We start from the raw sequence: 26,067 nt of genomic DNA, 5'->3' as shown, positions 1-26,067 counted from the left end.
ACAAGTTCATGTTAGTTTTGCCAGTCCATTCATTACACTTCTTTTCAGCCAAGAATCAGCAACATCTCCTGCTAACCAAATTCTTCACTGAGGGTCCCCTGGAAAAAAGGGATTATTCCTTTCTTTGAATACACAGGAAGGAGAAGGAAAAAGTGATAGCAGAGCATAAAACGCTTAAGTTATGGCCCCTTTTACTCAAGAGACAGATGATGACCATGCCTGTTTTACCCAAGCCTGCATTGCTTTCCCCTTCCATCTCAGATACAACAATTCAGCATTTGCTGGACTGGGAAAAAAGCAATGATAATGAAATGCTTTGGGCCAGAGGCTGGTGGAGTCCTTGCCGTGAGGCAGGCATATTACACGGAGCTGTCACTTGATGGAACGCAGGCTGCCCCGTGTGACCGCCCCAGTCCTTCCAGCCCGGCAGATGATTGGGTCACTGCTATCCAAGGTTATTGCTGGAGCTCAACCTTAGGGCTGGGAAGGAGGCAGGCTCTGCTCTTGGGTCTCATCTGCTCCTGGCAAGGGCTCCAAACACAAAGTTCTTATATAAAAGGAGAAATAACAACCCATTTTCCCACATGTTAACCCTTGAAGGCTGAAGAAGCACTGCACTGCACTGCGGGAAGAAGCTGGGAGCAGCCTCTGCACGGGAAGGAGGATTTTTCACCACAAAATGCTTCACAGTAACGTGGTCTAATGCCCAAATGGGCTGAATGACAGAGCTTCCAATTGAAAGGTGTTACAAATCTCACGAGGCTGGGTTTGGAGGCTGCTGATCAGAGGGGAAGGATCACAACGCCGAGGAAAGAACGTGCAAGCCAAGGAGTATAGGTTTCACATCACACAATAGAGGCCTTTCTCAGCTCTAGTCTGAGGTAATTCACTCTGCCAATTAATACGCTTTCAGCCAGGAAAGTTACATTAAGGCAATAAGTCTGACTCATTTTTTAGCCTTTTTTTTTTTAACTCACGATTTTGTCATTTAGCCAAACACATATAGATAGAAAAGCCTGCAAAAGTGTTCTTGATTGCTGAAATATTGCCTGTGAAGTGTTTATTATTACTGCATTAAACGAAAGAGAGTCCTCAGTGGCGTTTGCTGCGTGTGTCATCAAGCTCTGGCCTTCCAAACGCATTTTATTGACATTCATCTTGCAGCTAATGAAATGAAAGGTTGAAAGTTGTAAAGTTTTGCAGCTGATTAAACAATTTATATATAATTCAGAAATTAATCTTGGGTAAGTCACATTCAAAGAGCATCAGTAATGCAATTCAGCCTGGAAAAGAAAGTTAGCTCACAGCTAAAACCTGAAACTCGCTGTTTTAAACGTATTTGCTAAGTCAAAGCCAAGGCCAGAAAATTCACTCCATGGGTTCAGTCACAAAAATGAACAGAGGTGGCAGCGCCTTTAGATCCCAACCTTTGCCTCATACCCCAATCCCTTATTCTCCAATTCCCCTTCCTCCCTGGAAGTGTGTCCAAGGCACCATGCAGTGCAGTATGGGCTCATTTGTGTCAGCCTCAGAGAAGGGACTGTACCAGCCAAGGCTGAGCAGTGCACTAACAAAATTAGCTGGGGTAACATTAGTAACCCAGACCTCATCAACACTAGCTTGTGGCTGCAGAGTGCTCACAGAGACATCCCAGAAGTCCAATATTAATTCAGCTGTTTGTAACATCCCAAGTCACTGCTCCTCAGTTCAAAACCCCAAAACTTTCTCTTCTTACTTAGATGGAAATTTACATTGGTTTCCTGTCTGTGTACTTACCCAAATATGCTTTTTTTCCCTCTAAGTAAAATATCACGTCCACAAATTTACTCCTTTATTCTGTTACACCGAAAGATAAAGTTGCAATTTCACTGAGAGTCCTCAAAGCTTTTACTCAGTTGAAATTAAACTACTAGCTCACATTTCTGCAGTTACTGAGAAATGTAAGAAGAGGAAATTACAAATGAAGTAATTTCATATGGAAAAGAAATAGCTCGGGGCCAAATTCTACCGTCCTCAGTGAACTTCCAGTGAAAGCTGTGCTTGCATAAGGACCACAGAATTTGGCCCTTGGTAATAAGCAGGTTTCATAAAATGTACATGTCATATTTGTGGTGAGAGAAGTAGTTTCCATGGTCAGGCTGAGTTCCCAGATTTCTTAGTTTTGCTTCAATAGCAAATCTCCCCCAAGTCAGTTATTCATATTATGGTAGAGCATCACCCCTATTTTATTCAAACTGCTCTTAATATTTTGCATAAATAAGGGCAGTAAATTCAGTGTAAATTCTGCAATATTAGCCAGACACACAAGATGACCCCAAACCTTTCCTAATAAACCAGACATGTTACAACCTATCTAAAATTGCTGTACACAGCCACACAAGCCTCTGAGTACTTTTAAAAACAGCCCTGAGGGCTAAAGCCACAAACATACACTTTTCCCTCAGTGAACTTCCATTAAAAATTTCTGTGATTTTTCATGATAGCCTGGCTATGTTTCGGAAGAAGCAGCAACTATTTCTTTGTCAGACACTCCTCATTTAGAGTATTTCTCTGGTGTTATACAACTAGCAGGTTTCTTCCCAAATCCCAAAATACCATGTCTCACAGAGGCTTAGAATATCCATGTTGGAAAAAAAGTTTTCTAGAAGGATTGAGGAGTGAAGGAACCATCAAATGATGAATAACCAGAGAACATAAAATTGACTGTGTGAACTAAATGGGAGAGATCAAGTTGGCTGTTCCTGTTCAGTGAGTATCAAATCTTTAAAATTTATAAGATGGTGCTATTCATGTATTATCATTATTATTCTGAATTTCCCATCTCTGTGTGCTGAGGTCTGTTTCTGTGAACTGCACAGTTTATTTTCTAGGTGGCAGCTGTACATATACACTAAGCAGACGGTCCCACAGACGTCCACACACGTCACTGTTGAAACAGAGATTAACCTGGGATAGTGTCAAAATAGTAACACTGAGTTCAGGGGGAAAACTGCTTCCCACGGACGCTCTCCCAAAAATTTCATCTTTTTTGCTTACATCTGCAAGTAAACATGTGTCTGGGGATGAAGAGAAGGAGCAGACCTTGGGAGCCTGCTCCTTGGGGGCCCGTGGCGGAGGATGAGTTACAGAGAGAGGTTATGAGAGGCCACCTTGGGATCGGCCAGCACTGGGCTGTGGCTCTCCTCTCTGCAAGAGACAGTGGAGGAAGTGACAGGAAGAAACAGCCATGGGGAATGTGGGTCAGGCAGGGGCACGGGGCACGATCTCTCTTGTCCCAGCAAGGTGGCAAAGAACTACAAGCAGGTTTTCTGCTCCATTCACCTATGCTTGCTTGCAGCTGATCACCACAAAAAAATATGATGATATTTGCAATTTGTCACTTTAGAAATGGTAACAAGCCCTCTCAATTTTTTCCTCTCCCTGTCCAGGAGAGGTGGGATGAAAAATAATGGCTCTGTGCATCAATACAAGTAGAAGAAAGGAAACAAAATGCAGGAAGGTGACCGTGGGGAGAAATACAATTTACCTGACAATCTCTATTTCTCAAATGCTGGATAACCAGCAAAGAGAGGACAATACACCTTTCTGGATGAACTCATCATAAGCCACTCATTCCCCCCACTTATGCTGATGCTTTGAACCCACAAAGTCACCCACAAGGGATGCACCTAAAGGCTACTTTCACTTTTGCCTTGGTCTATCCACACACCAACACTATGTGCTTGTCCCTTGTCCTGGGGAATGGGAAAAGGAAGCTGTTTGGGCTCCCTGGAATCCCCAAACACATGGCAGTGTCTGCTCTGGTACATGTTCACCTCTCCATACCACATCTGGGTGAGTGAGGAATGATCAGAGCACTTAGTGCACTGGAGCAGCAAGAAAAAAAACCATGGAAGGAAACTTGCAAAGCCATTTAGGTTCTTTAAGAAAGCTCAGGAAAAGATGATGCTATTGGAAATTATCTCGGCTGCATGGTGCTGTTTGGCTCACAGCAAAAATTAGAAATAGGAGAATGTGTCCAGCACACCATCCACATATTGTTTGAAGCCTTAATGGCTTCTAGGTCCTGTCTGCACCATGGTTTAGCACAGCAGATAGTAAAACCATCATTCCTTTCAGAAAGCAGGAACTCAAAAGTTTTTGCCAGCACTAAGATATCTAAATCACGTGCTAGAAAACTAACAGTAAACTTAAGCAAAAAAGCCACAGATACATTTCACTAAAATGAAAGAAAAAAAGGATTAAAATGAAATAAAATGAATCTAAATGGCTAATCAAGACTCATACTGCAGGCAGTTTACCATGTTTTGTGGTAAATTAAACACATCATTATGCTGAAAATTGGAAAGCGATTTAACAGAAATGGAATTTTTGCCTCACTGAAATGTGTTGCTTTGCAACAAAGCGGATTTCACTTCTCCAGTCAAACACTGTGAATGAGTCCCAGGACTAGGACTTGTATGTGTTATCACAGAGAATTAACTTTTACACTCAAGTAAACAAGGCCTTTCTCACAATAAAGTGGCCAATCTTTCTAAATGCATTTAAATGCAGAGCGTGCTGAGCCTCCCTCAACTGGTGAGTCCTAAAATAAATATGGAGCTAGATTAAGTGAAAATGCAACAAGCCTGCATTACACTTTGCATTCCTAGTGCACATGAACCTTGATTTGGAACATGGACGACTTTAACTTCTTTTCCAAGAACAAAGAAGAAACTGCGTATGTGAAATGAGAAAAAGCAGCAGCTCTTTTTACAAGATTGCACCACAAATATTTGTCCTGGCTGGGTATGTTGACTGTGCTTTGTTTTCTTCTTACTCAATTTTTCACCACAGGCTGTCATGCTAAGTCTTAAAAAAACTGGTGAGCCTAGATTATTTTGAGACAAAAGCTCAAGTAAGTGGCTAATAAAAGATATTAAAAAGTTAGAAGCTGTACTCTCAGTCAGGTCAGCTGGTGACCGTGGTGAATGAGACCATGCAGGAGACTCAAATTTTCAACATTTCTGAGTGTGTCAAATTTGATTTAACAGAACTTGTACTTCAAAACCCAAGGGAATAGATTGATAGCTGGGACAGATCTGTACTTTTGCAGGGATTATCTAACAAGAAAAAAAAAAAAAGAAAAAGGGACTCTCTGTACTACATCAGGTATTAGAAAAGTCAGTATCATCCCCCATCTAGCAGCCTAAATAAACTGGGAGCAAACGAAACTAAATTTGAGAACATCAAAAGTGAAAACAAAATAATAAATTAATCACTGGATCAGAGTCCAACCTTGTTCAAGCAACAACATGTCCAGCCATGCTTAGGCTGATGCTTGTGCACAAACACAGATACTCACACTCGTTTTGAGAGTGCAAAAGAAAACTTAGTCCCAAAATGGTGATGCACAATGGGATCTCTCATCTGGTTTTATCCACATGGGTTTTAAATTTGGATACCAAAATTCCTGACTGACTACATCCTATGAATTCATTAAGCTTTGGGGCTTCAGAACAGGGGCAACAACACATTATGATTGATTTAACATGCTGTTGTAAGAAAGGGACACAGAGGGGCAGTTTTAAGGCCTCTGGTGTATGTGCACATTTCCCTATCCCTGTTCTCCTCCTCTGATCAGGAGCAGTTTCCTGCAGCTGTTAACCCAGAGAGGTAAAAAAAAAGCTGGAGCACTGTTACAGACCTACAGGAACACAGACACTGACTGAGAAGGAAACACATGCAATAAAGTATAATATATATTTAGCACAACTTCACGTTTGACAATCTCACATGTACGTACTGCACATTTCTTAGCCAGAAGCGCATTTATTTCCAGAGCAACCAAATGGTTCAAAACAAGAACAATTAAGGAAAACGCAGAACTTAATGTTCATAAAAATCATGGCATATGACTGGTTGTAAGGGTGCAAGGAAGAAATTGTTCCCTGTGAGGGTGGTGAGGCCCTAGCACAGGCTGCCCAGGGAAGTTGTGGCTGCCCCGTCCCTGGAAGGGTCCCAGGCCAGTTTGGATGGGGCTTGGAGTGACCTGGTCTAATGGAACGTGCCCCTGACTGTGGCAGAAGGTTGGAATTCGATGAGGTTCAAGGTCACTTCCATCCCAAATCATTTTATGATCTCCCTGTGCCCGCAAGGAAGGCGGTGCTGGGAGAGTGGGCATGTCCATGTGCCCCACCCACGGCCTCTGGCGACCTAAGTGAGATTGAAAGAAAGTGGAACTGCAACTCAGAAGAAAGGCAGAGCCATTAAAAAAATATTTCCTTAAAACCACCAAATTACTCCTCCTTGTTATAAGTTATTGCTGTAAACAGAAGAAACAGAGAAGCTGGCTCCTGCAGGAACTGCTGACTAAGGCAATTTTTGACGGCTTGTGACTCCCGAATATCCCACAGTGAAATTCCTGTAATGCACAATTTTGAATTACGCTTTAAAAACACCCTGTATAAATAGAGAAGATTAACCAGCAGGCTAAGTGTTCAGGCAATATGTGCATGTTTTCCTTGTTTTATCCTTGCAATTAAGGCTTCCTGAAATTGTAGCTTTGTATTTGAAGATTGAGCTAGCAGACTTACAATTTATAAGGTGTAATGTTTAATTTAAAAAAACAGTTTAAGATCACCAAGGCTGGAAAAATCTTAGTATTTGTCAAAGGCTGATAAACTGCTTAAGAACTACTCTAAGTATTCTTCTGCAAAACAGATTACATCCAGAGATCTCATTAGCAGATATGAAATAGAATTTCACAGGTAAGTGATGTAAGCAGAACAACAATTTAAAATTAATTTAGATGTAGAAGTTCCAAACTAATCAGAGCAAGATGGATGAATGAAGAGGTAAGAGAGAAAGTGTTACAGCTTGAAAACCGAAAAACAGACAATTCTTTCTAACCTGAAAATTTTTACATATTAAGCATTATGTTCTAGCTTCTTTTCCAGTTTAAATAAACGAGCCTGAATCTTTTTTTTTTTTTTGAAGAGATATACCTGGATTTTTTTCCCCCTGAAACTAGTTTGAGTTGGTTTGAAAATGAAGTGCTGTGCATTATGTTAATCTGAGTGAAAATCTTTCATTGTTTTCACAGATATTTCAGCTTGAGCTGGTCAGTCTGAGCCCTTTGCCAACCTGAATGTCTCTCCTGCAGCCCACCCCAGAGAACTTATATGCTTGGATTTAGCCCAGAGACTCTTGCTGGGCTATTTTGAAAATATTGATCTAATAATGAAGGTTTAAGTCCAAAAAGAGGACGAAATCCAGCAAATGGCATGCTGGGGCTGTGTTGTGCATCTCATGGGGCGGTTCTCTGAGGGAATGGGCTAAAGCCCTCATCTCCTTTGGGGAGGAAATGTGTCAAATCCTATAGAAACTGATATGCTCTCTTCCCTGACAGTAATTCCTTAGGGAATATTGGGCTGACTCTGCCACAAACTCTCTTCCTAAATAGTTTTTGGAGCTTTTGTCTTCTAGAGAAAAATGTCACAGGGCTAACAGTTTCTAGGGTCTGTGATAGGGCAAGACCCTGCTATTAGATTCCCACACACACAAAATGCCACTCTCAATTCTCTTGTCTCCTGATTTTGGATGATGGTAAGACACTATGAACACTACGAACTCATTGACGAATGTTGCCATTTCAGTTCTCCTACGGTGCCATTTAGAAATAAATTAAAAAATCATGCAGAACTACCACAACAATAGTTTTAGTACCAGTATTAAAAGAGCAAAAAAAATAAAGCCTGTGAAATAGAAAACCACTAAAACTAGACTAGAGCAGACAGCACTGACACAAGGAAGAACTTCCATAAAGACAAGGAAATAAATAGAGCTGGGACAGAACCCAATATTCATTTTGAAACAGCTGTGGCTATAAAACAAGGCCACAGAAGAGAGCAATCCTTCTGTCAACTGATAAGCACCAAGGTGAGCAGACATCAGCTCCATTTAGCTCACCAAAGCCTCAGCAAACATTGCACAGAAAGTCTGGCAAACAGGACATCTCTGGCTGAAGTGAGTTACTTGTTTGTTTTGACAGCACCAAAATTTAAAAATAGCTAAATTTGTTCTAAAAATAATATTCATTCTTTTCAGGCAACATCTTTTCACACTGTAGACTCTGTGTTAGGTAGAAATACAGTGTCTGCTAAGGAAACAGGATGAGTACAAATGTCTTTAAGCCCAGCCACTTAAATCTCACACAATGTTGAGCCTTAAGACTTTCGCAACATTACTAGAAAATACAGCTGTCCTTCTGTTGTTACCCCAAACTGGGAAATATCTTGAAATGTGTTAAAAAAACAACACAACTGCACTGTCATCTTTCACTTGATTTTAGGATTGAAGGGAACCAAAAGCCTAGCTCAGAAGAGAATTCCTGAGAAGTATATAACCTCTCTGCTTGGTTGCCCTTCTACATCCTTGAAGGAAACAATGCATAAGTCAGGGACCAACATTTTCTAAAGAAAAAACATAAGGTTGTTTTTCATCCAGGCCAAGGATGTATACAAAGAGCAGCTAACTAAATATAATAATCAGTCCACTGATTCATTTCTTTAGTGACTATTTATCTAAATCAATAAATAGATTATTTAAGAAAATAAAATTTTAAAAACCCCAAAACACAGGAACACAGCTTCTAATTAGAAACATCACAACTTGATTTTGGTTTCATTGTGGCAATATGGCATTCTGACCAACCCAATCAAGAGATGGTGGCTGCAGTTTATTTAAACAGTAGTCCCAGGCAGTGAGTAGGTTTCCAGATGTGCTATTCCACATCCCTGCAATCAATAAATAAGAGGAGGAGGACTGTTGGAATGCTAACATTTGTCCAGAAAATTGCTCAAAGAGTTAAAGACAGGGATGATAAAAGCAGCTGCACCAGTTCTTGTCATGCTGCCAGAGTTGAATGTTTACCTAGTGCTGCATCCCCACCAGATGGGGTGAAAAAACAAAAAGTAGCAAGTCTCTTTTCCCAACCATTTTGCCATGAAGAAAGGTAGAGCATAGCAGAACAGATTTATGTGGTAGAAGCAGACCCGTGAAGACACATTCAAATAGTTGCATGTAGGTTTCTTGGCGTTTATGTTAGCAGACATTCTGGGGCAGCATCTGCAATCTAAACACTCTCCTGTTATTCCACAGTCCATCACCTTGCCTGTCGCTCTATTTATAACTCATGCAGTCTGGTCTTAGAGCTTGTGCTGCAAGAGGGTCTCTAAAGTGGGATGGCTAAGCTTCGGGGTTGAATTATGTTTTATTTCTCGACCAAAGCCACAGGTGTACAGCTCTGGAAGATGCTGAATGTTCCCAGTGATGGATGCTTTGCGTGTCCTCATAAATCCCCCCCTGCCTGGAGTGGCGGTCTAGTATCCGAGACCCAGCCGTAGTGAGAGCACAGTGGAAGTGCAGAAGTGAGGGAAGAGTGATGATAATCCAAGGTAGGAATCAAAACCCTTTGTGCAGACTGTCCTATGGAAACTGGGCACGAGGCAGGCTGCATGGACACAAATCACTGAGCTGAGCGCCAGAAGTTGTTTTGTCAGTCTCTTCCCTTTCCTAGCACAGAGGGAAGACTCTGCACCAACCCATGATCCACCCTGAGGACCAGGCGGAGGATTAGCAGCCAAGGCCAAGGAATAGTTGGGCCAGAGCCAGGACAGTGCATATATCATGACTGACTTCCCTGGGCCTGAGGGGAGCTCTTGCTTGGGAAAGCATTTCTTCAACAACCGCCCGGATTTCCACTGCTGGTGCACGTGGTCCCACCAGTGGTCCCCCACCTGACCTGTCCCCAGTGCTTATGAGCAGCTGAGCTCTTCACTACTCACAGTTCTTGTCACGTGCCCAGGACTAAGATCTGGGCTCTGGGAGAGCATGCCTGTGTGCGGTGAAAGAGCACAGAGATCCCTGAAGGCACAGGCACTGTATCCCATGCAGCCCTGCTGGCTCCACACTTTACCACCTCCTAATCCTTCCCTTGCTGTTATACTCAGTGTACCTGCTGCCAAAACATGCTGTAAAACCTATAAAGGTGCATTGGATGGACACTTCAAGATAAAAATAATGAAAAATTACAAGTCATCCTTCTTCCAGCAACTTCCCCTTACACAGGCTAAGGTAACACTGCAAGAATCCACAGTCACGACTTGATGAAGTGAAAATAAACATAAGAAAAGCAAGAAATCCTTGATTATGGATAAGGATACCAGGAAAACAGCCAAAACTAAGTTGGGAATCCATTAGTTCTTATGTCTAACAGTGCTTCTAAGTATGTATTTGTGTCTGCTTCCTGGAAAGAACAGGAAGAGCTGGCATAGACTTCTATAGGAGCAGGATATCATCTCTGAATACTTTAAACCAGTCAGTGCAGCCTATAAAAATTCAGATGCAGACCCTAAGAAAACTGGGAAGAGGGCTGGACAGACAGAATTTTGCTCTTGATGGACTTTTCCAGAGTTAACTGCATCTGGATGTGTACCATGATTTTTATCTGTAAAAAAACCCCCAAACCTTAAATCAGATGCACCATATATGGCAAGACTGTTCTTTGGGCTGCTAAAGACTACTTGAAAGACTGTTTATTACAGCTATTAAAAGCCAACCTCAAAGTGCAAAGGACAATACCTTTTCCATGACTCATTTTCAAATATAACATGGATGTGGACAATTTCAGACAAGTCTGCTTTCTTCAACACTTTGTCAGGCACAGCTTCCCTACCTGTTTTGCATGTATATTTCTGGATAAATGATCTGTATGCAAAATCCTTCTTTCTAGGAATTATCAAACAAACACAAACTGAGAGACTCAAAAGAAATGGTTATGTTAGGCAAAGAGCTGGACACACCTGTGAGAGTTTCTTTTATAAACATGTAGCAGCTGCTCAAGAACATAAATACTCCAAACACTTTTATGATCCATTTCAAGATTGTGTTATTCCCATCTTTTTGCCAGCATGGCAAGAAATACCTCATTTAAAGAAGCAGGCACTGACTAGCAGCAGCCAGTGTGGTACCACCTGGATATCTACCATGCCTACAGTTCACATCCCACTTCCATGAAATCAAGTTAAGTTTTGCCACTGACTTCTAAGGAAGACTTCTATTTTCCTGTGATGTCTTAGATAAATCGTGGCTAGCATAGTTTTCAATGTATTCTTAGCTGGTATGAATTCAGAACAAGTATTCAGTGCAACCAGAAGATGATAGCTAATGCTATTCACCAGCCTGGCTGAAAATTACCCCAAATCACACCAGCTGTGGATTAGTCAGGCTGTAAACTTAAACACAGCAGAGCAGTTACATTTAGCTTAAAGTTACTGCTGAACACACTTGCTAGTACATTTTAACACTAGCAGGAGGGCATGGGAACTTGTGCGTTAGCTTTACAAGAACATAGCAAATTTAAAAAGGAAGTTTCAAACAGTGTTTAATCAGTGTGATATCTACATGTTTAAACACAGGAACTCATAAAACATGCTGCTGTTCTTGTCAGCCACTTATGGCAAAGGTCCCATGCACACTTCATGTATTAACATCTCCCTGGATTACCTGAAACTCGGAGATCTCCCAACACAAGTAAATATTTTCATTTGGGACTGCTGGATTTAACTGTTGGTTAAAGCTCCTAGATTTTGTATTTTTCTTTAGGGACCAGAGTCTAGGAAAAGCCTGTGCTCTGGTCAAACTCTTGGCTTACACACAGTGCTAGGAGCAGGGTACAGCTGAGTACTGCTCCCCTCCCTCTTCCAAGAAGGACAATAATTGCTGGCTGCATGACACCCCTTTTATCAGTTTAGTCTTTGGGTACTTTGTTCTGTACAGCCCTCACTGACTTCTGCCAGCTTGGACTGAGAGACCAAAGAGACATCAAGACAAATCCAGCCTCAGCTTCGGAAGGAACATGAGGACATTCAAGCGAGTCCAAGTCACAAGTGAGCAGTTCGAGGCTACAGAGTAATGGAAAGCCAGTGTAAAAACCATAAAGCACACAGCATCTCTAGCCAAAGTACAAGACAAATGATACCTCAAGCCCTAAAATTGTGTTTTGCAGCTTCGGCTGTGCTCAGACTGTGGAATACCTGAGCACTGCTGCAATAGGAAAATATAAGCCATAGCTATTGTCACTGGCACAAGATACTGCACACAGCATGGCAGAAAACAAAACTGTATTCACTTGTCAGCAAGTCGGGTTTGGTTCTATTTTTACTGCTAGAAAGCAGGAACAAGTTCTGCAGTGAATTAAATCCATCAAACCATGGGAGACCGGAGATCAGTCCAAAGTATGATGCAGGATGTCTTTGTTAATAATACTCACACCAAAATCTGAAACCAAACTTTTGTGCTTGGACACCTCAAGTGAAAGTGTAATTAATCTTCATAACAAGACTTCACGTCCTGTTTTAAAATGAAAAAAACTTGGAATACATTTGGTACTGTGGAGCAAACATATGACTGGATGCTGAGCAAAGCAGAAAATTAAAATACTGAAATGCAAATTCTTGTTACTTTTCAGGGCTAGGATTTCAGTAAGATTAACTGGGTAGTCCATAGCTGTTTTCTGGCCACAGGTGTGACCTCTGCACATTTGTGATGCCAACATTATATAGGGTTTTATTGCCGTTTGAACTGGTATTTTTAGTCATGCATGAAGTTCTTATGACTTAGGTAGGACCACTTACTACTGCAGGGCAAAAATCCACCTACCTAAATCTGTAGTGAGTACTACTAACAGCAGAAAACCGGACATAAAATCCTGATTTCCAGAAACCAAATTCCCTTTGACATCAGGTAAGCCCAGCTCTCCTCACAGAAATCTCCATTCAACACGGCTACACAATCTCCATCCACTAAAGTTTCAGACCACCACCATGAAAACATTTATGTTTTTGCCCAGAATGCACTGTTTTCCATGTGACCTCAGCAGAAGAGAGTTTTTAGTTGCCTCACCTGCATCAGCAGCCGTGACCAGGAGCAGGTACTGCTCCTTGGCCTCCCGGTCCAGGCTCCGCACCAGGCGCAGCTCTCCGCTGCCCGAGAGAGTGAAGGCTTCCTCTTCATTGCCAGCCACCAGCACATAAGTCAGCTTGCTGTTCAGCCCTTGGTCATCATCCCTTGCTACAACCTACACAAGCAATGCAAACAGAAGAGATATCAAAGACCTGATGAGCGCAGGAGGTCTGGAAAATTATACTGGGATAGAGGAAACATTCTCTGTGATAATAATCCAAATTAATGGGTTGAATTAATGCAAATGCTACAAGTATAAATGAGCTGTAATTGTAAAAAAAAACTTAACACAGTGATGGTGGATTTAAAAAACATAGTTTGAAAATATTAAATAGCTGATTACCTATTTTTCTTGAGCATAAATACAGAAAAACTGTGTTGGGGCTCTGTGAAAACCACAAATGACCTGTATAGGCTAAGCTCTGTATGAGAGCAAGCACTGCATGTCCTGCTGTCAGAATCCATCTAGTTCTCTATCAATATTTGGCACACAGCCTCATCCCATGTAGGCAGTGACTAGATTGATAGATTTGTTGCATGGAAGTTGAGAATGAGATGAGAGATAGAGCAGACTCTTAGAGTCCCAGTGGAGGCGTGAGGATAGGTAGGGAAAACACAAACAGAACTCCAAAGCATATTATTAACTTTTGGTCAGAAAAAATGCACCCATACAAACAAAAAAGGAAAACAAGCCAACAATGACTGCAAGTTCAATTAAAGCCAAGAGGCAGCTTTTCCATGTTTTGCCCCTTTTTAATTTTGGAGGAAGGACACTGGGCATTAATACCATGTAGGCATGCCACTAATTGTCAGAGACACACATTTACTGCTGAATGTACCTACCTGCAGAATAACTTTTGGGAGTGTCTCCAAATTCTCGGGGACATTCACAGAGTAGGGAGAAAGCTCAAATGTGGGAATGAAATCATTGACGTCCTTCAGAACAATACTGACTGTTGTGGTATCGGTCCTGGGGCTGCTCCCGCGGTCAGATGACTGAACAGTCAGTGTGTAGGAGGGCTTCTTCTCTCTATCCAAAGGCTTGGCCACAGTTATCACCCCTGTCACAGAATCGATCCGAAACTCACTGTTGGCATCTCCGCTCACGATGGCGTAGCGGACCTGCCCGTTTGTCCCTTCATCTGCATCTGTAGCCAACACCTGGATTAAATCCGTCCCTGTCAAAGTATTTTCTGACACCTCTACCTTGTACAGCTTTTGGGCAAAGAGCGGGTTGTTGTCATTAATGTCCAGGACTATCACCACCACATCCGTAGACGAAGAAAGGGATGGCTGGCCCTTGTCTGTGGCTACCACAGTCAAGGTGTAGTTGGCCACGGCCTCTCTGTCGAGCTCTCCAGTGAGCCTCACTTCCCCATCGATAGTGCCGATGCTGAACTTGTTTCCCAGAGGCCGGAGCAGGCTGTACTCGATGTAGCTGTTGGGACCACTGTCGGGATCGGTCGCCTGTGCTTTGAACACCACCGTATCTATGGGCGTGTTCTCCGGGACGTAGGTCAGCTTAGGGGAGATAAAGCTCGGAGGGCTGTCGTTCACATCGAGCAGGATGATCGAAACTTGGGCTGTGCTGGTGTACCTGGAGGCTGGGAGGGGGGCCATGTCATGGACTTGCACGACGAGGCTGTAGAAGGACTGGCTTTCCCGATCCAGAGGCTGCCGGATGCTCAACACGCCGCTGTTGTCGATGCTGAACTGCCCCGCGCTGTCCCCGGACGCGATGCTGAAGGACAGCTGAGAGTTGGGGCCTGGTTGGGGAGGGAGAAGAAAGGTAGATAATATGAATTCATCCCACTGACCTAGGTATCAATATTTCTAGCCTTGTTTCCACAGGAAATTTTCCTTCATTTTCCTATGGAAATGAACCACGTGGTTCCTATACAACCACGTGAAGTGTTCAGCCTCCTCATCACCATTTTTGAATCCATCTGCTCATTTCAGGCAAGTTTCAGAGTGGAGAAGAAGCCTTTGAAATGATTATTTTCGGACATGGTAATATTCATGAAAGAGAGAGGGAGGATGTTAACTGGAGAGGCCGCAGAGGGAATGTCTGGCAGGGTTCATCTCTGCATTTCATTCAGCAGGAGCTGCACGGTGGCACCACGAGTAATTTTTCCCCATCTAAAATGGTTGGGGATAAAGGATTTGAAGGGTTTTCCTTCAGAAACCAAGACTTAGTAGTTCTGCTGCTCATTGAACATCTGGTTTCCTCCATTATTCCCAGTTCAACCAAGCAACATTATTATTAATGTAATTATTTCACGAATTCTTCCACTCAATTAAAAAAGCCACAAGCAGAAACTCCCAAGCCTAGCTGGAGTAAGCCAAGAGTGAATAGTGGGGAAAGGTATGCTTCCCATATATGGCATGGTATTCCAAAATATCAGATGAACAGCCCTCACTCATCTCATGATCAAAACGTAACTAGCAATTATGGTCAGGGGAGAGATTTATCATTCCAGTAAGGGAAATACATCCTGAACCTGGACAGGGCTGTGAAATATCCTTACATGTTCCACGTAAGAAACAATGTGTGTTATTGCTTCGATTCCACAGTTCACTCTGAACAACTAATTATTGGGAACATCCAATTGTGAGACAAGTTTCTTCTCCTCTATCTTACTCCTATTTTAATTAATTTAAAATTTTTTTCTTGTTTTGCATATTCAAGACTGTGTTTAGGGTCAGTAAATTAACCAACCATTAGCTACTAATTTACCCCTCAAACTAGCTTGTTCATGCAAAGAAACCAAGCTGCCCATTTCACTGATTGCTGTGCATTTTGTCATTTTTACTCAGAAGCTCTTTTCTCTCCGAGTGAATTGCTTTGATAATAAAATTATTCCTGCATTAGACTTATTAATCTCTGCTGTTTATTATGCTCAGACTTGAGAAATCTAGTCTTACATGTGGCTACTCTAATTGCCATCTTTCCCTCTCTTTTTCCTCTTGTAGGAGTTAAATTATAAAATGAATAGAATGAAACATGAAAGACAAAATATTTGAATGCAATTTAAAACATTAATACATTTATCTGCCAGATATTAGTGTTTCTCCATTACTTTGATCAAGTGAAGGATGGTGAAAGTTTAATGCTACTCTGATTTTTGTTCAGTTCTATTTTCAAATGACTAATTACATGCATAAAAGTCTTGATTTCAGTAAAGTACTTTCTGGCAATTCAAGATTTTTGTTGATTTTTGGAGATGGGTAGGATTTGGGTCCTGCAAAAGAAAATTACTTTAAAAAATACTCTATTTCCTCCACCCCCTCCCACCCCAGTGTTTTTATGGTGTTCATTCCTAAGAAAAAATTAGTTTGCTCTTCCTTATCACCTCCATGAACCTTTCATTCTTTGTCCTGTATTCTCATGGGTTTCCATGCTGGTAATACTAATATAAATTAAACTGTGAAACAGAAGATTTGCCTAAATATCAGTGGAGCCAGGAAGGCCACTTAGGCAACTATTCTTTTTTTTAACAGCATGCCAAGCTGGCATTGTGCACCTCGTCCATCCCCCCTTCCAAGGTTTGGAACTGGGCTTTTCTTAGGGAGACTGTATAGACATCCTCTTTGTTGAACTTTAGGTTTATTTAATCTGATGCTTAATCTGATAAAACACTGAAAAGACAGACATGGAGTCACCAATTTCACGATAACACTCTAAAGGGTTTTGTTTCTATTTTTATTTATTTACTAATGAGACTAAAAAAAGACCCAACAAAACTACTTCGCCTCTGCCATTCTATAAATATCTGAGGAGTTTAGCTGAGAAATTACACCAGCTTTGCCTGGGGGAATGCCTTACCATACTTTTTAACAAACTGACAAATGTGTGTGTGCTTTCCTCAGATATTTTTCCTGTTAATTCTTTGAAAAAAATAAAATCTGAATCTCAAAATGAATGTCTTTATGGTAACTGAGTTCTTTAGCATATATTATTATATTACTACATTGTTAAATATCCAAGAGCTGTAGCTGATATTTACTATGGATCTGTACATGAAACAGTCCAAGCTCAGCTAAACAGCTGCTGTTTCCCAAGGGGTGTGCTGAACAAGAAAACGAAAATTGAAGCAGTTTCACTATCACCATATTTCTGTCCTTTATCAGTGTTTCTCCTAAAACAACAGCCATGCCTCATTATAAAACAATGTCTTTTCAGAGCTCCTTTAAACTATGGGATCATGTAACATAAATAATCAATGAAATTGTATTTGTATTGAGTGCATTATCTGTGAGCACATGGAGAAGAGTATAATACTAGCACTAGCTATTTCAGTGCTCTAGATAAATATAAGACAACACAAGATAACAAGTCTGAGCTTGAAACAGAAACAACAATAGATCATAACATTTGCTTAAGTTACAGTCTTATGGGAGAACTCAACCTGGCACGCTCTTGAAATGATATTTCTGCCCTATTAATTTTAAATCCAGCCTGCTACAAAAGCAAGTGTGCCAGAAAACATAAAAAGCAAGATATCTGACTTCTCATTGCATTGCTCCTCAAATGCTCATTTGCCTCCTTGATAACTGAGTGTGTGATGAATGTGAATTGATATGTCAGTGCTATGATATAGTTCCCATCCACTGTGCACAGATGGAAATTAATGTATGAGGTGCAAGAGAAAAGGAAAACAGACCCATAAGGGTGAAGTGAAATTAACTTCCAAAAGGATTTGAAACCAAGTGTTGTAGTCTTGACAGGAAAGTAAGAAACAAAGGAGGAGATGGACACAAACCCATTTATCTACAAGTCTGAAGGAACAATCCCTTCCCTGGAAATGCATGACACAAGCACAAGTTCCTCCTCCAACTTATGTTTAGTTTACATAAAATAAAAGCCTTACCAAGTGTGGTGAAAGAGAGATTAATGCAAGAACAGCCAGTATCACAAAGTTTTGACTTCTGATTTGTTGGCTTATCTTATGGAATCTCTTCTCCTTTCCTGAGTTTGATCTCAAAACCAGTTACGCAATTTTTACCATGGAAAGTTCCATCCATCAGCACAAAATTTATCTCCCCACAAAAATGTTGGAGTTCAGCAACTCAGTATTTCCTGAGGAAAAACTGCTTTACTGAGTAATCTTGATAGGGTCAGTCAATTTAGGTGCACAAACAGGGATTCCTCGAAGCATGTAGGTGGCTTTGTCCTTGAAGGACATTTCAGTGCGAGACACTTCCGTGGGCTCCGCTGAGCCCCTGTCAAGTTGAGAGGAGACAAGCTTGCTCAACATGTCACAAAAATAACCTTCACCTGTAAAGTCACTGTGAGTGTTATGAATGAAGAGTTTTGCATTAAGTCACACTGGGTAATGTCTGTGGACACTTCAGAAAATGCGGTACACGATGGAATGATGTTTACATATTTTATGGTCATCTTCTATAATTATTCTTGCTTGGGTACAAACTGTATGGCAAAATGGTTAAGCAAGCTATAAAAATCATACCTTTTACACTCCAACACATTAACACCTTCTGGATGCCATAAACAATCCCAAGATTAAAGCTTATTTTAATGAGAAGTTTTCCCAAGATCCCTTTCAACAAGTTTTTTTAACCTCCACTATCAATACCTTGTAGATGACAATTGTCTTCATGATAGACTTACAAGTTACAGTACGTTTATGATGGCTGCAGATAACATCTGATATTACCACAACCCTCTTTAGAACTTACAATGAACTTTCAGAAAAAGAGTTGCCAGACTTAGGTCTACTTTAAGTGTGAATTTAAGCATATGAGAGCAGCGACTTACGGGTAGTCCTAATTTTCCCTCTTTAGGAAGTCTTCTAATAGGTTGCTAAGGTGAAAGACAGCTTTATGATCACAGATACAGAGTGTGAGGGAACTCCTACCATCATCGGCATCAGCGACGCTGAAGTTGAGGATGGCGGATCCCGGGGGCAGGTTCTCCATCAAGGAAGTGCTGTAGGAGGCCATGCTGAACACGGGCACGTTGTCATTGACGTCCAGGATGTTGAAGTACACCCTGATGGCCGTGGACTGGCCTCCCCCATCCTCAGCACGGACAGTGAGGATGTAGTACTGCTGTGCTTCGTAGTCCAGGGCTCGGGTCAGGTTGAAGACCCCGGTGACAGGATTCAGGAAGAAGATTCCCTCTTCATCATCCTCGCTTACGGTGTACGTGATCTCCCCGTTGACACCCGAGTCATCATCAGTGGCAAGAATGGCTGCTACCAAGGAACCTGCATGGCACAACAGCAGAGCACCATCAGGCACTTGCAACAGGCAGCTCCCTGGGCTGCCCAGAGCCAGCTCACCATCAAGCAGATCCACAGATGAGAGATGTCCTCCAAGAGAAATTCAAGCCTCAACACTGTGTGAATAACCATTGCAAAAGTTTTTTCAAAGCTGAAAGGGACAACATATTGTTGCTTTAAAGGGCTACTCAAACACCATAAGCAATGGCCAGGAATGGTTTTTTATCTTTAGGCAGATTAGACATCAATAGGGGCAAAAATATCTTTTCTCCTGCTAGGTATTGTCTTTCTATGACTCAAAGGACCTTCTCTTTGATGCAGACAATCACAAGTTCTGGAACCTTCTAGATATTTCTTTCCAAATGCAGAAACCAAAATATGAGTACATACCACATATCCCAGCTCTGCTTTTTGAAACAGTGCCTTTGCAGGGTAACTGCGGTTAGAAAACTAGAAACCTTATAGGGGTCCGTTCTCCGCTGTTTTCTGAAATTCAACGCCCTGTGAATTTGTGCCAGTGTTTTCATTTCTGCATAGCTGCCCTCGCATGACTGACCTATTAGAGTTTGGAAATCAAGTGTCACTTTTTAGTATTTCGAACACTAATTATAATTAAGATCAGCTCATTTCCAAGAAAATAAATCATTAAATTTCCTTTCCCTGGAACCAGATGAACTACGTGCAGCACAGTTAACTATTTTCAAGCAATGAAAACTGCTTATATCATCAGAACAAAGAAGAGTGCTATAACCCCCTTTAATCCATCTGGATACAGTGGTATCTTTCACACCCCATTGATTAGCTCAAGCTCTAATGTTCCTTTAACAAGAGGAATGGGGATTACTGTCTGGGATAGAAAGTGGAACCTCGAAGGGGAAACATCAGGGCCCTTCCCCTCTGGGTGAGCCTGCCAGCTGCTCCAGGACTTCTGGAGAATAGAACAGGAGAAGATGCAGTACTTTAACAGAAAATCAGCCTATTTGTTCCTTCAGTATCCATCACTGCTAAGCTGGGTATAAAGCACTAATGTACACCCTAAAAATGATTAACGAGAGAAGTCTCATTTTAATGTGGAGGGAATCAGGCTTGCCTTTTCCAGGGTCATTCCTGCTAGAACAGAAGACTCAAGGCTCTGAGAGAAAAGAGAGAACGGCTGGGGATCAGCAACCAAAGCACTCTGTGCTGTAGAGACATCTCAATTACTTCCAGATCAGATTCCTGAGGCACAGCTGATTACTCTGTAAACCTTTAATGCAAACCACCACCAAATTTTTGGACAGGGACTGTGGGACAGAGTGCAAAAGTTTGAGGCACAGGGGTGATCTTGGTTATTCCAAACTGAGACTCCCATGCTTATGAAAGCCCTAATAAAAGCTTAAAAGCTATCACCATGTCATTTGCATCTCCTTGGTTTATTCATGTTTTACAATAAGCTTCTGAGATGCTACTGGCAGATACTGCTTTTCTACTAGCAATCTGTATAAAATCTTGGAAGTAATATTCATTTTTCACCTGGAGTCATATAATAGAGCACAGTACTTGAAAACTCTTTTCAATCTAAATATTTTCTAGTTTATAACCCACCTTTTAAGCAAGAAAACACTCTTGCATACGAAACCACCTTAAAAAGAAGAAAACAACCACTTGAGAGGTCAGTGGTGGTATTTCCATTTCCTGTTTACCTGGAGTGGCATCTTCTGGGATGTCAAAGGAGTAGACTGGCCTGGAGAACTTGGGGATGTGGTCATTAACGTCGCTGACAGTGATGTTTATCCTCATGTCCGAGGACTGCAGGCCATCGTCAGCACGGACCAGCAGGGAGTACTTGGAGCGGCGCTCCCGGTCCAGGCGCTTGGTGGCTATCAGCTCCCCTGACTCGGGATCAATGTGGAAGCTATCATCTGCACCGCTGATAATGGTGTATGTGACCAGGGCATTGGCTCCCTAAGTCAGAACAGAAGTGGTCAAATCACATCATTTGCCAGGAAAACCACATCATAACTTGCAGTAAGACAAGGATCGTTCCAGTAACTGCACTTGGAGATTATTTTTCCAGTTTCCTTTAATAAACAGCCTTCCTGCCCAGTCCCTGCTTCAGTCCCACAGTAAAGACACATATGCACACAGTTTTTATTTGTGGGACATGAAATGATGAGATTACGCAGATACTTTGTGCTCCACTGTTCATAAAAGGATTTCATCCAGTCGATACCAAAAACCTCTGTTACCTGTTTTAGTTTCAAGCCAGCATCGCCGAGCAGCGTGACATCTTAAAAAGGATCAATGTTTATTCTTCTTTTATGTCTGAAGATTTAATTTAATCTCTGGCAGTGGGTGGGATCAGCTCTGCCTTTCTTGCTCTCTGGAGATGGCATGGAGCAAGCAGGAGAGGGAGGGAAGGAGGAATGAAAGGAGGGAAGACCTGAGGCAGCCATGTGGCAGCTCTTCCAGCCGCCACGCATGGCAAGGGCCACAGCTCATGGTCAGGAGAAACTCATGGAGGCCGTGCTTGCAGCAGCCCTCAAAGGTCAGTTTCTGCATGGATATATATTTACCCCCCTAAATAAAAAGCCCCAAAGTGATAAATCACACATCATTAAAATCACAGTTCTGATTTCTTGGGTTGTGCTGCAAGTCAAAAGCATTTGCTTTTGGGTCAAAAAATTTCATTTGTTGTTGGGGGAGGAAAAAAAAAAGCATTCATGTGGACTTTGAGCATTTTGGTTGAAAGGAAAATTAAGAAAAAATAACGTTACATAGAAAAATGTCATGTACTTCTTTTTCCAAGACAGGCTTAAGGATACTGAAGGTTTGGTAGCCTCTAACACCAGATACAGTACCTAAACCCTGTGTGCTGATGGTGCCTGGAAATGCAAGCAGGTATTTATTGTGCCCTCCTCTGGTGCCAGGCCAGAGCTCAGGTTTCACAGCTGAAACCTGCTGCTGACACGCCAGTGGCACTTGTGCAATGAACAGCAGATCAAAGAGAACAGGCAGAAAGGAATTCTATGGCTGTTTCAAATACTCCTGCCTAAAAAAGCAAATTAACAGAGATAAACACCTGCTCCTATTTGCGAGAGGAGAGACAAGCAGTAGTTACCTGACCTCACCAGAGTGCCTCGTGCCAAACTTTCTCTCTGGGGTGTTGTTTCAAAGAGCCAGACTAAGCTAACTGATAAAAGGAAATTTAGAAAGAAAACAGGCTTCTACAGGTGCCCAGCCCTGAAGAGCTGCATGCAGTGCTTCAGCTATGTGCTCAGGTGTGCCTAGGGGCTGTCAACACGCTTTCCTCCAATTGTGTGGCTTAGCCAGCACATCTCATGAGAATTTTCAGAGGTGACCGCATTCTTCACCCTGTGTTTGACCACCCAGAGTCCTAACACAGCGCAGCTAAAACCACAGCCATGTGTGATACTGGTTTATACTGTGCCCTCAACTTCAAAAAGGGGGACGGGGAATAAAAAGGTATCTTGACCCTAAACTGCACATCACTAGGAAAACTTGGGCTCTTTGTAAAGAGTTTGAGTTACAAATATTCTGGTAGGGAAATTGAAATCATTCCTTTTGAGAAAAAGACTGACTGACTTCTCTCTAGGGTAACAAATCCCTTTCCACTGGATGGAGTACTTCAGAATGGGTAACAGATTAGGTGCAGTTCAGGAATGGTTAAAAAGAGGCTGGAGCATAAGATACTGCTATAATCTTACATATATTTGCCATACCACATCAGAGAGTGGTAGTTTAGTATTTACTGCTTCCTAAAATAAAGGCAAACAGCTAAAATTTTTGTTACAGATGTGCACCTTTCCAAAATCCTGGGTTTTGTCCGTATATCAGGCTACTACTGGAAAATAAAGAGAAAACCAAAATATTTACAATCACATTAGAACCATTCCCGGGGGTGTTCCTGTGGTTCCCTTTGTAGTAGTAAGATTAAGTACACCAATTAACAATCACAGGAAGACTAACCAAGCTAACACAAAAAAGGCCAGGAATAAAATTCTCTTGAGGAGGTTGAATTGCCCTATTATTTGAAAACAAGAACTGCTGCTTGTTGTTTTCAAGTGTAACTTTATATTTTAACGATAACACAAACTTTTTGCACGAGTATATTGACTTTTTAGGCCTTTCCCTCATGGAAAGAAACTGTTCAAGTAAACAAAAATAACATGATTAACATTTTTGTAACTAAGTTTCTAAAATAAATGAATGCATCAACAGCATTTTAAGTTATTCATAGCACCTTAGTTGCATCATTCTCCTAGTAATGAATCTAAGTGGGCATAACTATTTTGCAAACAGGTTCATGGACAGAGCACACATTTAAGCATTATTTCTTTTCCCCTCTTTTTGGTAAAATAAAACATTCATTTGGAAGGGATAATATTGATCTTTGTTAGGTCTAGTCAAAGGGAAAGCAGGCATTATCAGAATTTTTCTTGTTCTCCAAGGCTTGTCTCAGAATAATTTTATTGCACACTTTGGAACTGGGCTCAACTACATCATCTTGGTTTCAAATCTGGTTTAGACCTCCATGATACTGGACAGAATTTTGTGAATGACTGCCATGATTCCTAAGGCCAAGCTCACACAAAGGGATGAAGGGAACAGGTAAAAACATGTCCAGAATGGCACTTCTAGTACCAACATTCAAAACTGAAACCATGCTCCTACCTCATCAGCATCCATGGCTGTCAGCTGCAGTATTTTGGATCCATCTCCTATATTCTCCTCTACTGTCAGATCAAGCATGTCTGTGGGGAATACTGGTGGGTTGTCATTGATATCCTGAAGTGTTATTTCTACCTGTAAAAAGCAGGAATGGGAAAAAAAGTTGAGTGAGTGCTGGATGCTGATAGGACCTGCATGTTACTAAACAGATAAATCTGAAAGACATCAGGTAAATTGCTCTTAATCACATGAATTAGCACATTCCCAAATCACACCAACAATAGGAAAAGCCCGTCCGGATATTAAAATTCCACGCTGTTATAAAATACTCCTAGGAAAACCTCTAACACAAATAAAGTTAATTTGACTTGTTGATAGCAACTGATTTTAAATGGTCCTAGTCTAGTTTATATTGGAAAAGATCCACTGATAGGCTGTCATTGTAATCCTCAAAGTCAGCCCCTGGAGAATAACTGCCAAGTGCTGGGGCAGGAGATCGTTCAACCATTAAATGCTGCCTGACATGAAGATGAGGTGGTGTAAAATTCTCTCTGAAATGTTTATATATTGGCAACTCTCCGTTCCGAGAGGGGAAAAAACACCCTTGCACTTAATATATTTTATAACAAATAATCTGCTTTTCTCTCTCTCGCAAAACTCCCCTCTAATTGCAAACATAAACGTTACTTAAGGAGCACCCACTAGCATCTACTCTCCTTGCCTATCCAAAACTCAACAAATGTTCTTTTCACATGCCATATTTGTATGCTTTTCCAAGTAAGAATGATAGTTCCTGAAAGGTTGTTTCGTGATCTTTATCCCCAGTTTTTCATAAGCAAGATTGCTGCCCTGCTGATGCTAATTCAAAAAGATGCAGAGCTACGTTTTCTCTTGTTGCTGGGTCTGGAATGTGATATTCCGAAGTAGAAAAAGAAGACACAGCTGTTTTAGATTGATCATGAAAAAAAATGTAAGGTTTTGGACCCAAAATATTGAACAGTCACCAAACTCTGAAGACCCACTAAGGAGAAAATGAGTAGCTGAAAGAAGTCTTACCAAGGAAAAGAGAAAGGTGAAAGGTAAAGGTGTGGATAACTTAAAGAAGGTACCTAACTTGACAGACAAAATATTATTTACACTACAGAATCTCCTATGCCCTTATCCAGAAGGACTCTTCCTACACTTAGATGAAAATGTATGGATTGGGTCGCTCTGTATATACCTAACACAGACATTGCTGGTGATCCGAAGTCTATGATTTCAACTGTTTCTAGTCCCCCGTCATAAGATTTTCTTCTCTGTTCTGTTTTCATAGGGACCACCAATTGCCAAGCTCTTCTGACCTGATCACCAGGATGATCCAAAAACCAGAGGAAATGTTACATTAATATTATTATTAGTGTAATATTAATATAGTAGCTGTATCTGCTGGAAGGGGAGACAAAACAGTGGTCTTTTATAGAAGACCATTATTTATTTATCCCCTATTTAATCCCTTTGGCCATTCACAAGTGGTACACAAGACAATTCACAGCCTGAGACAGATTAACCCAGAAGGTTTTGTCATTAAATTTATATCCCTGACAACAGGGATATAACAGAAGCACGAGGAGTGCTGAGCAGAGCACCATGAGCAGTGATTGACAACCACCTCACCAGACACAAACTTTCAGAGAACAAACCAGCCCAGGCTGGTTTTCAAGGAGAATGCTGCATCTGGGTGACAATTAATCACAGAAATGGGAGGGAAGTGGTAGAAATGACAGATGAAGGATTTTGCCAGCCCTCCTTGCCCATGGACTGGCACAGCACACTCTTCCTGCTTTCCTCCCCAAAGTGCAGCAGTTCCTCAGACAGGGTTTCAAGGTAAAGCAGCTGCACAGCTCTGCAGTTCATTTATTCCTACCATACATGTCATTCACAGCTAATGCTTCAGCTGCGGGTGAAGTTTCACCACCAGAACCCATTTCCATGATGAGAGATTATCCTTTCATATGAAAAATATGTAACAACTTCTGGGGGGTTGGGGATAGGAGCTGTGCATCACCTACAGCTTGAATGATGCAAAATAGTGAGGATCCAAGAATAAGATGGCTAAGTATTGGGGGACAAATAAATTAATTATAAAGTCAGATTCCAGAGGACT

The 26,067-nt window shown here is 41.5% G+C and overlaps 1 protein-coding gene across 1 annotated transcript in view; it reads right to left on the bottom strand.

Annotated features, from left to right (window-relative positions):
- Positions 1-26,067, bottom strand: part of FAT4 (FAT atypical cadherin 4) — a 124,123-nt gene that overhangs the window by 37,005 nt on the left and 61,051 nt on the right. The window contains 5 exon segments of the mRNA XM_039550876.1: positions 12,946-13,120; positions 13,849-14,771; positions 18,885-19,235; positions 20,933-21,194; positions 23,925-24,056. Of these exon segments, the coding sequence (XP_039406810.1) occupies positions 12,946-13,120; positions 13,849-14,771; positions 18,885-19,235; positions 20,933-21,194; positions 23,925-24,056 (1,843 nt within the window).

This window comes from Corvus cornix, chromosome 4 (genome assembly GCF_000738735.6).
Source record: "Corvus cornix cornix isolate S_Up_H32 chromosome 4, ASM73873v5, whole genome shotgun sequence".
NCBI lineage: Eukaryota > Metazoa > Chordata > Aves > Passeriformes > Corvidae > Corvus > Corvus cornix.
This window is presented reverse-complemented; position numbering and strand designations above follow the sequence as displayed.